This window comes from Colossoma macropomum, unplaced genomic scaffold (genome assembly GCF_904425465.1).
Source record: "Colossoma macropomum unplaced genomic scaffold, Colossoma_macropomum, whole genome shotgun sequence".
Classification (NCBI taxonomy): Eukaryota; Metazoa; Chordata; class Actinopteri; order Characiformes; family Serrasalmidae; genus Colossoma; species Colossoma macropomum.
In genome coordinates this window covers 22,886,056-22,899,043 of record NW_023494793.1, presented here as the reverse complement: position 1 = coordinate 22,899,043, position 12,988 = coordinate 22,886,056, and the positions used below count along the sequence as shown (strand labels likewise).

The 12,988-nt window shown below is 37.6% G+C and overlaps 2 protein-coding genes across 6 annotated transcripts in view; one reads left to right on the top strand and one right to left on the bottom strand.

Annotated features, from left to right (window-relative positions):
• sh3glb2a (SH3-domain GRB2-like endophilin B2a) overlaps nucleotides 1–6,806 on the top strand; it is a 27,771-nt gene extending 20,965 nt beyond the window's left edge. For 2 of the 4 annotated variants that reach the window (XM_036578862.1, XM_036578863.1), the window contains 3 exons: nucleotides 14–28; nucleotides 144–357; nucleotides 1,488–6,806. In XM_036578862.1, the coding sequence (XP_036434755.1) occupies nucleotides 14–28; nucleotides 144–357; nucleotides 1,488–1,595 (337 nt within the window). In that variant the 3' untranslated portion in view covers nucleotides 1,596–6,806. The remainder of the gene's footprint in view (nucleotides 1–13; nucleotides 29–143; nucleotides 358–1,487) is intronic. The other 2 variants (XM_036578864.1, XM_036578866.1) reach the window with 1 other exon arrangement.
• LOC118813496 (proline rich transmembrane protein 1B) lies at nucleotides 5,081–12,988 on the bottom strand. Of its 2 annotated transcripts, none has more exons than XM_036578867.1 (4): nucleotides 12,810–12,988; nucleotides 9,495–10,090; nucleotides 8,416–8,544; nucleotides 5,081–8,345 (listed from the first exon to the last, which is right to left on the bottom strand). In XM_036578867.1, the coding sequence occupies exons 1-4, from the start codon at nucleotides 12,817–12,819 to the stop codon at nucleotides 8,184–8,186; spliced, it is 897 nt and encodes a 298-aa protein (XP_036434760.1). In that variant the 5' UTR covers nucleotides 12,820–12,988; the 3' UTR covers nucleotides 5,081–8,183. The 2 variants fall into 2 exon arrangements, with proteins under 2 accessions (XP_036434760.1, XP_036434761.1); XM_036578868.1 differs by having other exon boundaries at nucleotides 5,081–8,330.

The window sequence follows — 12,988 nt, the reverse complement described above, 5'->3', positions numbered from 1 at the left end:
CTTGCGCTCACAGTGCTAACGGAGATGTGTGAGTACACCTTGAAAATGGAGTTACTTTCCCAAACTAACAGTTTAATCTTGTAAGTGTGCTCAGTGGGAATGATATCTGATTTATAACTTTGTTTTGTCTTTCTGTCTTTCAGAAGGTATCCAAATTCATTCGTGGTGAACCCTAGATCTGTCAGAAGCCCCTCTGCTGACCCCTCCTCTGCTTTGCCCATAAACTCTTTAAGCCCAGACACGGAGCCCCTTCAGATTGAGGAGGTGCAGCCGCCTGCCAGCGGTACACGCAAAGCTAAAGTCCTGTACGACTATGACGCTGCCGACACCAGTGAACTCTCGCTCTTGGCAGATGAGGTAAGGGTAGTTTTTCAAATTGAGTTACTAAGAAGCAATAATCAAAAGTGTAAGTAAATACTGAATAAAATAAAGCATACATATTTTTTTTTACATCTAATTTGCTACACTGAAAAAATTTACTTGATTAAAATGTGTACTTAAGTTCCACATGAATAAAATATATTACATCAGTACAGGTTTGTCTTTCAGTGTACTTACTATTGGCAATAATTGTGCTGATGTCATATATTTCATCAGTGACAAGCCATGTCCACTAAAGCTAGGTCTTTAATTAGGGCCATAAATATCAAAACTCAGTGAAAAACAAGCAGAAAAGCTACCTCTACAAACAATGTACCCTCATAGGTACAACAGTGCTTTTCAGGTCCAGTTGTGTACCTTAAGTAAGTTTTTCAGGTGAAAAGTAAGCATTTGTACCTTTTCATAACCTTATGTTTTGAAACAGAACAATAAAATAAAAAGCTTGGAGACGAGACAGAGTGTGTGGAGTCAATAAAACTTAGAAAATATCATTTCAGTAGATTATGGTACAGTTATGTTCCCTGACTAAAGGTACCACCCCAGTGACAAGAGGGGTACTGCCCCCGTTTCGTACCCTTATTTCTGAGAGTGTATTACTTGCTAGCACTGCTGCTATAAGGCTAAAAAGTTCAGTTGAACAAAAAGAAATGATGTAGCACACATAGGAGTACATTTGAAAGCATGCTTTATTATGCAAACAGTAATTGACTAAATAACTAAGCTAATGCTTGGGCACTAACAGTTTTTGGCCATTTTAAATTACACACAGATATTTAAAGCTTGTAACAGACATTAGCATATGTTTTGCCTCCTATGTTGCTGTTTTTCATTTCTAAAACCTTACAGAAACCTGGTTAGACTACTGTCAGTGCTGTATCTAGGATTTCCAGAGTGACCTTCTTTTCCCTCGCAAAATTGGTCCCGCCAATTGCAAATCAAAGCATAATTGATTGTTCTCAGAAATCAGAGAAGGCCTAGAGGCCCCCGAAGGTTCCTCATTTTATCCATGTGGAAATGATGAGCATTCAATAAATCTACATATCAAGATTCTGCAAAAGTTTAACTTCCTATAATTTGTCTTTTTTTCTCTGTTTTGATGTTTCCAGCTCATTACAGTGTACACAGTGCCAGGCATGGACTCTGATTGGCTGATTGGAGAACGAGGAAATCAGAAAGGGAAGGTGCCTGTCACATACCTGGAGCTTTTGAGCTAAAGAAGCTAAAAAGGATGCAAATACATCTATACATAATTACATGCACTAACATAGTTAGAAATAGATCCAGACATGGACTCAATTTCATACTTCTGACTAAGAACTTTTTTGTTGAGGGTTTGATCTGTTTTGATGTTAAGCTTAGTTTACTGGCTCTCAGCAGCAATGATTACACAGTTCTGGAACTAGGTTAAAACATTTTATCCCATGATCATGATACAGTGACATCACAAGCCATTCAGGGCTTTTCCTACCAAACACACTTTTGCTAAACCATTCAGACCAAAAAAGCTGACTTGTGCACTAATGGGTTATCTCTGATAGATTTCAGCATTGCAACTAACATTCCAACAAGACCATTTCAGTCAGGATCATCACAGCCAAAATATGGAAGCCAACAATTATCTCACGCCAAGTGCTTGAATTTGAAATCTCCAGACCTTTATGTAGATATATGCCTGCCAGTGAATTTCTGTACTAGAAAATACTGGACCTATTAGTCCATCCAGTCCAGTCCATACCTTCACTTCTTCCTTCACAGTTTAATCCACTCTGAACTTCTTCAACTAAACAGACACTCAAGTGGTTATAGGTCAAGTCTAAATGCAAACATTGTTTACATTGGCAATCCCAGATAATTTTCTGAAATTTGATAAGTTTTCTTCAGATGTTGAGTGCTATCCCTTATGATATTCATGATTTCTCTTATGAATTTTGTCTCCTTACTTGGAAATGAAGTTGGGGCCATATTCTTTTAAGCATTCAAGTAAGTCCTATTTAAGCTGGATTTGTTTTACCTGGGGAGGTGCTGTATTACTAACAAGATCTGTGATTTTTTAAATTCAGTGTGAATAATAATAATAATAATAATAATAATAGTAATAATAATAATAGTAATTTGCTTAACGCAGAGCTCAGTAATGGTAGTCCTATTTACTAGCCTAATGCTAGTCTATATGCCATTTAGCCACAGAATGTGTTGTCATTGTTCAGAAGTGTGGAGCCTGTTGCATAATACTGATGTAAACATTCAGCATTGATATATCAATCTGGCCTATTTGTGGTAATTTGCAGAAATTTCACAGATCCTTTATGCTGTATGAATCCAATCACACACAAATTACATTACTGGACCTTCTCTGGTAAAAATAATCCAGCTTTAGACTAAGATGGCCATTAATGCTTCCACTCATAATGAGCAGGATTGCTGTGAGAGAGAGATGTTGTGCTGGAAGCTATTAGTAAGGTATTGCTACACAATCTGCGTCCCTTGCCTAATTTGCACCACGCATGTGCACCATTGTCACGGACCCACAGGGAGCATTACTTTTTTTAGCCCCAGCTGACAGTACCTGATCTGTACTGCAAATGTGTAAGCATGGCAGTTTAGAATTGTAGTTGAGCCGTAACAAAATGACCTTATTCTTCAGTAGTAATTACCTATGCATTTTGCACTTGCTCAGTTGGCAAGCTATTCTACATGTTTATTAGTGAAAACACAGAGCTATAAGATGTGTTTATCAACCTGAGTGGTCTTGCTTTGTGTATTGCAGCATTCTTAGCCTGTATAGGTGCTACAATAACAATAGCATGAACAAAGCTGGGCAAAATATAGGCTCAACATCGTAGCAAGGCTTCATATTCCATATGTAGTACACATTACATAGGTTATTATATAACTGCTTCTGCACACAAAAAGTGCATTATGTGTCTTAACAAAAAGCCATTTATGTTCAGTTGCAGCTGCAAAACATCCAGTCCAACATTTAGTGCAACATTTGGGTGTTGAAGCTTCATGACCTCTGCAGCGCACTATATAGGGAATAAGGAGCCATTTGAGATTCAGTCAGACATGCTCTCATGCTAAACTAAAATGATAGTAACATTGAGCAGGTTTTTGTCCACATCCCTCACCTCTTCCTTTGCTCTAAACTAAATGTTTTCAGTCATAGAAAAAAACATAATACTACATAGTGTTAACCTAGGAAAGAGAATGAGACTGCTAAGTAGTGGTTTCAGCATTAAACACTACAAGCTAATCTGCATACAGGAAACAGATCAGGCAGCATCGCAAAACATAGTGCAGTTTACACAAGTGACAGTGGTGCACATATGTGGTGCAAATCTGGCTGGGGACGCAGATCAGGTAGCGGCAGAAGAGTATATGTAGACACAATCAGAAGTAAGCAACAAACAAGAAGGAAATTTCTAAAGTAGCTTTAAACCATTGCTGTAAAACATGCTTTAGATGTTCATAAATACATCAGTACCTGTTACAGAGAGCATTTTGGTGGAAGACTTAACAAGGCTTAAAGGAATAGTCTGGGGAAAACTCAAATTTGCTCAGTTTCTCCCTTAACCCAAATGTAATCAGTCAGCCAAGACAAGCATTATGTGGTATCTGACACTGTGTCTTTACAAATGGACACAGGTATGTTCCAAAGCTAAAAGCATTCATTGCCCCATCTTGAAGTCTGAAATTTGCCCGTACATCTGTTTTTTGTCTTGGCAAGTATGTCTTGGCTGATCAATTAAGTTAGCGGAAAGATTCTGTTTTTTTCGGCTTCTCGTCCTGATTTTTTAGCAAGTTTTCTCCCCATTTCCAAAGTGAGGTTGCTAGCTAGGCCTTCCCCAATAACACAATGCTACCAAGCTGAGAGTGTGAAAGCTAATACATGCTGCCTCCAAGACGGAGGTAAAGGTGTGAAGCCAGCCATCTTTTCGAACTGCTGCTAACACACAGATGGTGTAAATGTAATATTCTTTTAAAACAACGTTGCATTAAAATCAAACAAAAAGACGTGCTAAAGTTGAACGCAAAACAACCAGATTACATCTCCACACTTGACTAGCTACAAGCTTGTAATAATAACAAGCTTACAATTGTTAGCATGGCTAACTGGCTAAGGCATAACCAAGCAAACAAATTTTATCAGCAGGGTAAATACACATTTAATAACCTTTTAACTATGTAATGAAAACCAGATGACATTCTGTTGATTTCAAATGCCTTTTAAAACTACTGTTAGAAAGCAGAATACAGAGTGTCAGAGTGTGTGTAGTTTGAAATTTTTGAAACGTGTGGTTGTTGAAATTTGCTTGGTTGTTATTAGACTGCTTTGTGACGAGGTCTAGTTATGGACTAAACTTGTTTCTAGAGATTTTCCATTGAAGTGCTTTGGTGGTCCATACCTAGAGAAGGATTTTGAAAACTTGTTAAAGGTTTGAAGTGAGACATTTTTGACATAATGATGAATTTTCAAACAAGGTACAAAATCAAGCATAGAAATAGCCTTCAGCAAAGATGCCAAGTAACCATCAGTAAAGATGTCAAATGTTATGCTCAGTGTCAGCATGCTGCCTGTAACTAACTTACTGTTAAGGAATCCTTATGAATCATTTTTACGTACTCACAGAATATTAATGTGTTGTGGTTCAGATTGTTTTGCATTGTTTTGTATGTTGCCACATTCCATTTTACATCGTGTTTGTTTTTGTGCAAAAAAATGTCCCTATAGCAGCAACAGGCAGCTATTGCAGATGATTCTCTCTTGTCTGCGATTGAAGTAGACTAATTTGAAAGCAGTGTCAGTTGTAGTAGTCTGATATCAGTTAGCGCCGATATCAGTGTCTCTCCATGTTATTTTTATTTGAAGCACCTCACAGGAGTTTTTGTCCAGCAGATGCTTCTGTAGCTATGAACTAGAAAATTGTACATTTTACATTATACAGTGTATTTCTTGAGACAGGTGGCCATTTTCTGGCTGATGGATATATAAGTTCTTGCTGGTCATGATGTTTGTTGCGAAAATTCACTCCCTGATGGACAAAGACTCTGCTTTAAAGTTATTTTTAAGCTGTTACTGTTAAGGCTGGATGGCTTTAGCATGAAGTTATGTATTGTCAGATGACGTGTATTGGGTATGTTAAGGAAAAGACATGCAGTACTGTGTTACAGTCAGAGACTATTTTTCTTAGTTTCCAGTTAAAGATAATCATAATGATGGGGAAAATCAAAAGAAGTGGAAAAACAGGAGTTTCCAAAAGAGCTCAAAAAAATGATTAAAAGCTATAGAGTAAATAAGACTTCTACTAGCCACACAATTCTTAGTAGACCACCAAAACGTTTGACCATTAGGTCAAACATCACTTAAAGCTTTCATCTTTGAGTTATAGGAGAAAATCAAGCTCCATTCTTTCTTCAAATCTGAAAAATCTACAGGTTTTTCTGTTCATCCTTCTACTGTGAGAAGACAACTCAACGCTATGGGTTTGGAAGGATCTATAACTGTCAAGATGCCATTACTAAGAAAACAGACAAAAAAAATGCAAATCTGGCAAATAAACTGTTTATGTGCTCCGAACAATGGACTGACCACTCCGGAGTCCAGACCTCAACATCACTGAATATGTTTAGGATTACGTGGATCATGAGAAGCAGGAAATGCATCCAACTTCTAAGACTGAACTTAATAAGACTGAACTGAACTTAATGGAAAAATATTCTTGCAGATTTCTTAAAAAAGGAAAGCCTTCTGAAAAGAGTGGGAGTTGTAATAAAGGCAAAGAGTGGACACACTAAATACTGAAGAAGTTTAAATTATATTTAGTTGTTGAGGCTTCTGTTAAAAAATATATTCTCTGCTTTTTTTCTTGGCACTGAAAAATAAATAATTCGTACTTAATAGGCCATTATGACTACAAATGAAATAAATAAAGAGCGGTCTCTGATTTTTGCACAGTACTGTACATTTTAGGAGATTTCTTTTAATAAGTACAGTATCATGCTATTTATAATTAGCATTATTGTCATTTAGTTTGCATTATTGTGTTTTATTGTATTTGTTGCCACTTTTAATGCTTTTGTTTTGTGGCCAAAGATTCAAATGAACAAGAAACTCTTCATTGCCTTTATTCTTATGTAATAATGCCTTTGCAGCTGCTTTTGTGTAACTCAGATATGTTTGTATAGTGTGTAAGAAATATTGGATGGAAGAAGACCATGTTAGGTTACTAAGAGAGCCAATGGTGCCTGTCTGCTGTGCTGCTAACTCACTCCCTCTATTGGTCAACTGTTGTTTCTTTTCTTTTTCTTTATCTTTACCCTATTGCCTTTCTCTCCACTTGTATTTATTGCCTGCTCCTTATGCCATGTGGAGAGGAAAAAAGCTTAAAGGAATGTAATAAAAATAATCTGTATTGAAAACCTAATTTGGTTAATATGCTTTAATATTTATTCATACACAGACACTGTACACATTTTGCTCTAACACATTGCTGAAATAAAGGTGCATCTCCAGCAGACATCTGTATTTGACTGATAGCAACAGTATACATAGTTACGTACTTAGCATTGATAAAGTAGTTGAAAGAATATCCATAGAAAAATACTGGCATTTTTACTTCATGAAATGAAATCATCCAGAAATATTTGCTCCATTTTAGTGAAAAAAATCTAACTGTAATCTCTGTATCTACAGTGCTTTAGAACAATTATAAATTACAGACACATTTTCAAGGCAGCAAACGCCAATAGATACAATATGTATTCACAGTTCAGACACAGTGCTGCTTGTTTAGATCACGTTAGACCTCTTCTCCTCTTATTATATCATACAACAGTAAGAAAGTGCCACCATACCTGAAGGGGAATTCCACTTATTTCTCAAAATTTCTGCATAATGAAATGGTTAAGATGTAAACAAAGTCATTCAGAGTGGCTTGATGTGAAATGCTCCATTTTAGAGAAGCTTTCCAAGTCAGAATTGTTCACAATGGTGGTAATAGGAACCAGACATCGGAAGCTATCAGTGCCCCTAAAAGCTAACTCACAGACAGCTATTATATGAAATGAATATGTTTCCTCATGCCTGAGACATTGTTTTATGGTGTTTTACGGTAGTTTTAAGATAAGTTTTTGGCCTAAAATATATATTATAAAAACTGTTTATAGTGGAGAAGTACATGCAGAGTGTTGAAAATGAATGGGTACCACTTTAATAAGACTACCCTTATAAAGGGTTCATGAATGGTTTAAAATGTGTTTATTAATGGTTATTACTTAGATCAGAAACACTCTATAAATCATTTATAAGCAGTTATAACTTTTATAAAAAGGTGAGCTCATACATCTGATGAACATGAATGCGTGATGAAGCCGGCAGTTTAATGCTGACTGATGGATTAAGATCAGTAAGCATCAGAATCTGAACTTTAACAGTATAAATGAATGTTCCCAACTTTTCCACATGACTGTACATCGCAACATCTGCTTCCTGTTACCACCACTGCAAAGAACCTCAGTTGATAAGTCTCTCTACAGTAAACCATTTCATATCAAACCACTCTGAATGACTTTTTACATCTCAGTGTCTAAATTAAGCAGATATTTTGTAAATTCAGTGGAGATCCTAAGGAGGTGGCATAAGAGCATTATTCTACATGCTCAAAGTCTTTACAATCAAGCTATACAGGCAATGGGTTTTTAAATCTCTTTGCTTGTTTTCTGTGCAAATGTGATTGTTGACTGTTTTGAAATTTATGAAAGCCCTTAAAATCAGAGGAACTGCATCTCTTGTGTTTGTTTGACTAAGCACAGACAGCTATAACCACATATATGATCCATCCCACAAACACAAAGACGCCAAACATTAGACTGAACATCACCAGAAGACGGGCTTTCTGCGATGCCTTCTCGCCCTCACGAATGTCACCCCGGGCCAGAGCTGCACGAGTCTGCAACAACAGAGTCTGCAGGTGATGATGTTTGTAATGTAATACACAGCATGTAACAGTACAGACAATATGCTGGATGACTTACTTCATAAGAGTACATGAGTGCAACCAGGCCGCTCATTAGACAACAGAAGATGGTCACTAGTAGAGACTCCACTAGGTAGTCTTTAGGTAAAGGTGTCTGTTCCTCACCAAGTGGTGGACCATTCATGTACTGAAACACACACACACACACACACAATAAATCCAGTAATACAGTTATATATAAGTTTGCACACCCCTAGTCAAACGACATGTTGACTTTCTAAGTGAAAATAAATTAACACGTGCTCTAAAAAGAACACACTTAAAAATGGCATTATTCTTCTAATTTTAGTGCACGGTTTCTATTTATTTGTCCGATTCAATATTGTTTGTAGAAAAAGCCCAGTGAGTCCCAGAGAGTTTATTTTTTTCCAGATCAAAATGTATTATGTATTCACTGTTTTTCTTTGTATGCATAAGAACGTGATTGCATTTTAAAGAAATGTCGGATATATACTTATGTTTTAACTTAAAAAAGTTTGTAACCTAGTTGCCTTAAAAATTTCAGTTTATTTAACTTTAAATAGAAAGTAAACAGAATAATAAGTTAACAGAATGCAAAACACAATTTATTGTACTGTTAATCTCATATTAGAAGTTCCATGAACTCAAAATGTGGCAACAAGGTTACGTGGGGTAGACAGGCGGACCTGAGTAAGACATCACTTCAATGATCAGAAATGTACATTGCAGCAAAGCTGAGGTATGTACTCAGTGCTGGTTTATAAGGTACATGGATCTGCACTCACTGGTTATTGACACCACAACAATGCTGGATTTAGAATGGTCCACCCCATCAAATAATATCCGGCCAGTGGTGGTCCTTTGGTGGTCTCCACAGACGGATAAGTAGAGGGTGGGAAAGAGATTATGCAGCAAGAAATTGGCTAAAGTTTTAATTGTAAAGCTACAAAGTGCACCCACATATTAGATGTTTCAGATAAAATGGCCAGTGTATGTAGGTAGAAGCTAGATGTAACTAATAAACTGGCAGTGCATGTGCCCACAGTGAGACGGTCTTCATCATGACTGTTTTAATGTTTGTTGGTGAAACGGTGTCATAGCAGTGATGGCTCTTACTATAGCGTATGACGGGTAGGTGGAGGGTGGCAGAAAAGAAGGCTGGTAGAAGGCGGGTGTATTGGCTCCAGGCTGGCAGGCTATGACCGGCTGGTTGGGGTAGTGGGGCAATGGTGGGGGGTAGATTAGGTAGGCCAGTTTGGGATCTGGAGGGCTGTAGGGCGGAGGGTCTTCAGAGGGGTTGACCATATTACCACTGCCAGTAGCTTCTGCCCCAGTTGGCCCTGCTGCACCCTCTGCTGTCATCTGGTCCAGGACGTAGGCGGGGTGCAGGGCACGGGTACTGTCCGTGTCATAGGCTGGGTTTAGGGTCCTGTTGCTGTCTGTATCGTAAGTGAGGTGAGCTGTTTGTGTGCTGTCTGTGTCATACGCTGGATGAGCGGTCTGAATGCTGTCGCCATCAGTCGCTGGATGGCCAGTGTGAATGCTGTCTGTGTCATTGGCGGGCCCTGTGGTCAGGATGCTGATTGAGTCGTATGCTGGCGGACCAGGACGGGCTGGAGGGGCTCTGTGTGCTGGCTGCTGAGGAGGTTCCTGAACTCCTGGGGGTCCTGCTGCATGCATTTCTGAATCATCTGGGATGTTTGGTGGACTGACTGGAGAAAAACAGAAGCAAGGTAATGAGTGCAGTCGGTAATTTGATGAAAATTGGGCTAGAATTGGAAAAATTTGACATTTAAAGCCATGGTTTGGCAAAAAAATCAATTTTACACAATTACTCGGTTTAGTTTTACCCTAAATGAAGATGCTCACCAAGAGACGTTTGGTGTCTGAGGTTTGCTTCTTTAGTTTTGCACTGGAACTACAGGCTAATGTATCTAACAAGTGATGGAAGCGTATACTCTACGAATTAGTACTGTGCAAACTTCATGTGTAACACTTGCTTCAAAGTGCATGGAGTTGTTAAGTAATCTAAAAACCCCCAAAAACATAAAACATAAAACATATTAAAGGCGTCACAACTATGGAAGCCCTAAAAGGCCATAAATTTGCATGTTTTTCCATGATGAGTTATTTTCTCAAGATCTCAAGATATTTATATCAATATCATGACAGTGAATGTTGTTGTCTCAAGATCTCAAGATACTATGTCATTATCGCAACATAACAAAAGTTATCTTGACAAAACAATGTCCATCATCTTGTGATAATGGTATAAATAACTCTAGATCTCAAGAAAACAACATTATTTTTGCAATGATAATGACATAAATATAACAAGATCTTGAGAAAACAAAAATGACTCACTATCATAGAAAAACTTAGAAATAAACCATGTGAATCCATGGCCCATCCAGGGCGTCCATACATAACCTTTGTACCTGCCACATTTTATGTTTAATTTGTTTTTCCCAAGAGGTTAAATTCAGTAAATGAACAGTAATTGTGCATTAAAATGTGGATAAGTGTTTTCTCTGCCCGGAAGTGTTAACTTATTTTCGCTTAGAAAATCAACAAAACTGCGCAAAGATATGTTGTGTTGCTAAAAACAGCAGTAGCAGCCAATCCAGTGCCAAATTCTGTATGTAATTCTGTTTAAAATAGACACCAATATGTCTTTGCTCATCGCCTATGTAAAGTAAGGGGAAATTTTGATTTTTTTAATTTTTAACCTTAACCTCACTGTAACCACTTTGGCAGGTCTAAACTTCCCTTCCTGCTTCTCTACACATACTTTACATAGTGGTTACTGAATAATTCCTAGTAGTTACTCAATAATAAGCCTTCAGGTTAACGTAAAGCTTAAATGGTTTCCACTGCGAATGTTTTTTTTTATTCCTGTTTAGCACTATGGCTGACTTAAGCACAGCCCAGAAACTCCAGAAATATGAAAATAAGCCTGCTGTGGCCAGTGAAAGTGGCCTTAGTGGTCAATATTAAAGCAGCTATCCTTCATCCTTTATTTAGCAGGTGACTGACCCACTTTTTCCATTCTGTAGAGAAGGAGAGACCCAGGACTAATTAATTCAGGTGGCAAGTCTGAGGCGCTCTCCTTTAGCCTGCACGGCTCATTGAGTTTCCTACCCTCCACTGTGACGCATATCAAAAGTGAACACACACATACACAACCCACACAAGCATACAGCTCCTGTGAAGGAAAAATATGTATATGTATACATATGTATGTATATTTTTCAGTACTGTATAGTACTGTATAGCATTGGCTGTACAGTGTAAATAATAGTATACTTTACTACCAAGTTTTAAGCATGTTTATTAAATAGCAAGTTTCTCACAAATGCTACTTGGGAATATTAACTTCTTCAACTTTAGACTTTATGTTTACTTTAAATAAAATCACTTTGTAGACTTAAAAGGGAATTCCACCAATTTTCTACATAATTAAACTGATGGCATAAGACATAAACAAAGTCAACAAGATGTGTTTTGATGTGAAATGCTCTCTTCTAGAAAAACTTATTCAGCCAGAATTGTTCACAGTGGTGGTGATAGGAACCAGACATCAAAGCATTTAATGCCTCTAAAAGCTCCCGCACAGAAAGTCGTTGAAATAGTATGAATATGCTGCCTAATGCTGTTGTTTCACAATAGTTTTGAGATAAACTTTTGGCCTAAAATGTATTTTTTAAATAAACTCATAGTGCAGAGGGACATACAGGGCATTCTAAGGCAAAATAATCCCCAAAGAAAAACTATTTTTTTACCTCTATTTTACCATGATCAACATTACATATAAAACACAGAAGACATGTATAGGTTCACTGGTCATTTTGGAATGTAAATAAAATGTTTTTGTTCTGTAGCCATAGTGACCCCTGGTTCCCATGACCACCATTGTGAAGAAATCGGAATTTGTACTTTCTTTAAGTAAACACAATCTCTACGGTGTAGTAATCCAAGTGATGGCCGGTTTGGTTTAAAAAGTTTTGAGTTGGTATTTCTTATGGCCTATTATGACATCAAAATGACATTCTTCTATAAAGTCATTACACTTACATACTTATGGTTCCAAAGTTGTCCTGACTGATATCAACACTGAAAGTTACAGTGGAGTGGAGTGGATCACAGACCATTTGCATTTTGATATATTCTTTCTAGGTTTGCTTGTTGAATTTTTCCATGTTTTTGCTATTTCTGTTTTTCTTTAAGCTGTCGACATCCAGGTTAGCTAAAAAAAAAGGCAGAACTCTTCAGGCGAACCTGACTGTTACCATGAAAGGAACAACTGGTCTGAGATCAGATTCCTTTCAACTTTCAAACCAAGGTATCCCCTGTCATGGCATTGAGAGGTAAACAATAGATTCCACATCGTAACATCAGACCTAGACAGCTTATAGAGCCCTGTAGCTTTACCTGGGTCCATTAGGAAGGGTCCAGTGCAGGTCAGAGGTTAACTGGACATCAGGAAAAGAGTGACATGCAGAAGGTGAATATCCGATCAGGAATCATGAGGAACTCTCACGTCTCTCTGTAAAATGGCCACAGTTAGTGTGGCCTCTCTCCACACAGTATCATGTTCAATTAATAATTGA

Bases quoted from the DNA above. Each gene is read 5' to 3' on its own strand.
- LOC118813496 (XM_036578867.1), bottom strand. The intron at 8,545-9,494 runs GTAAGAGCCATC...TGTGTGTTTCAG, and splicing joins CCTACCCGTCATACGCTATA to TACATGAATGGTCCACCACT. The intron at 8,346-8,415 runs GTAAGTCATCCA...CATCACCTGCAG, and splicing joins CACTCATGTACTCTTATGAA to ACTCTGTTGTTGCAGACTCG.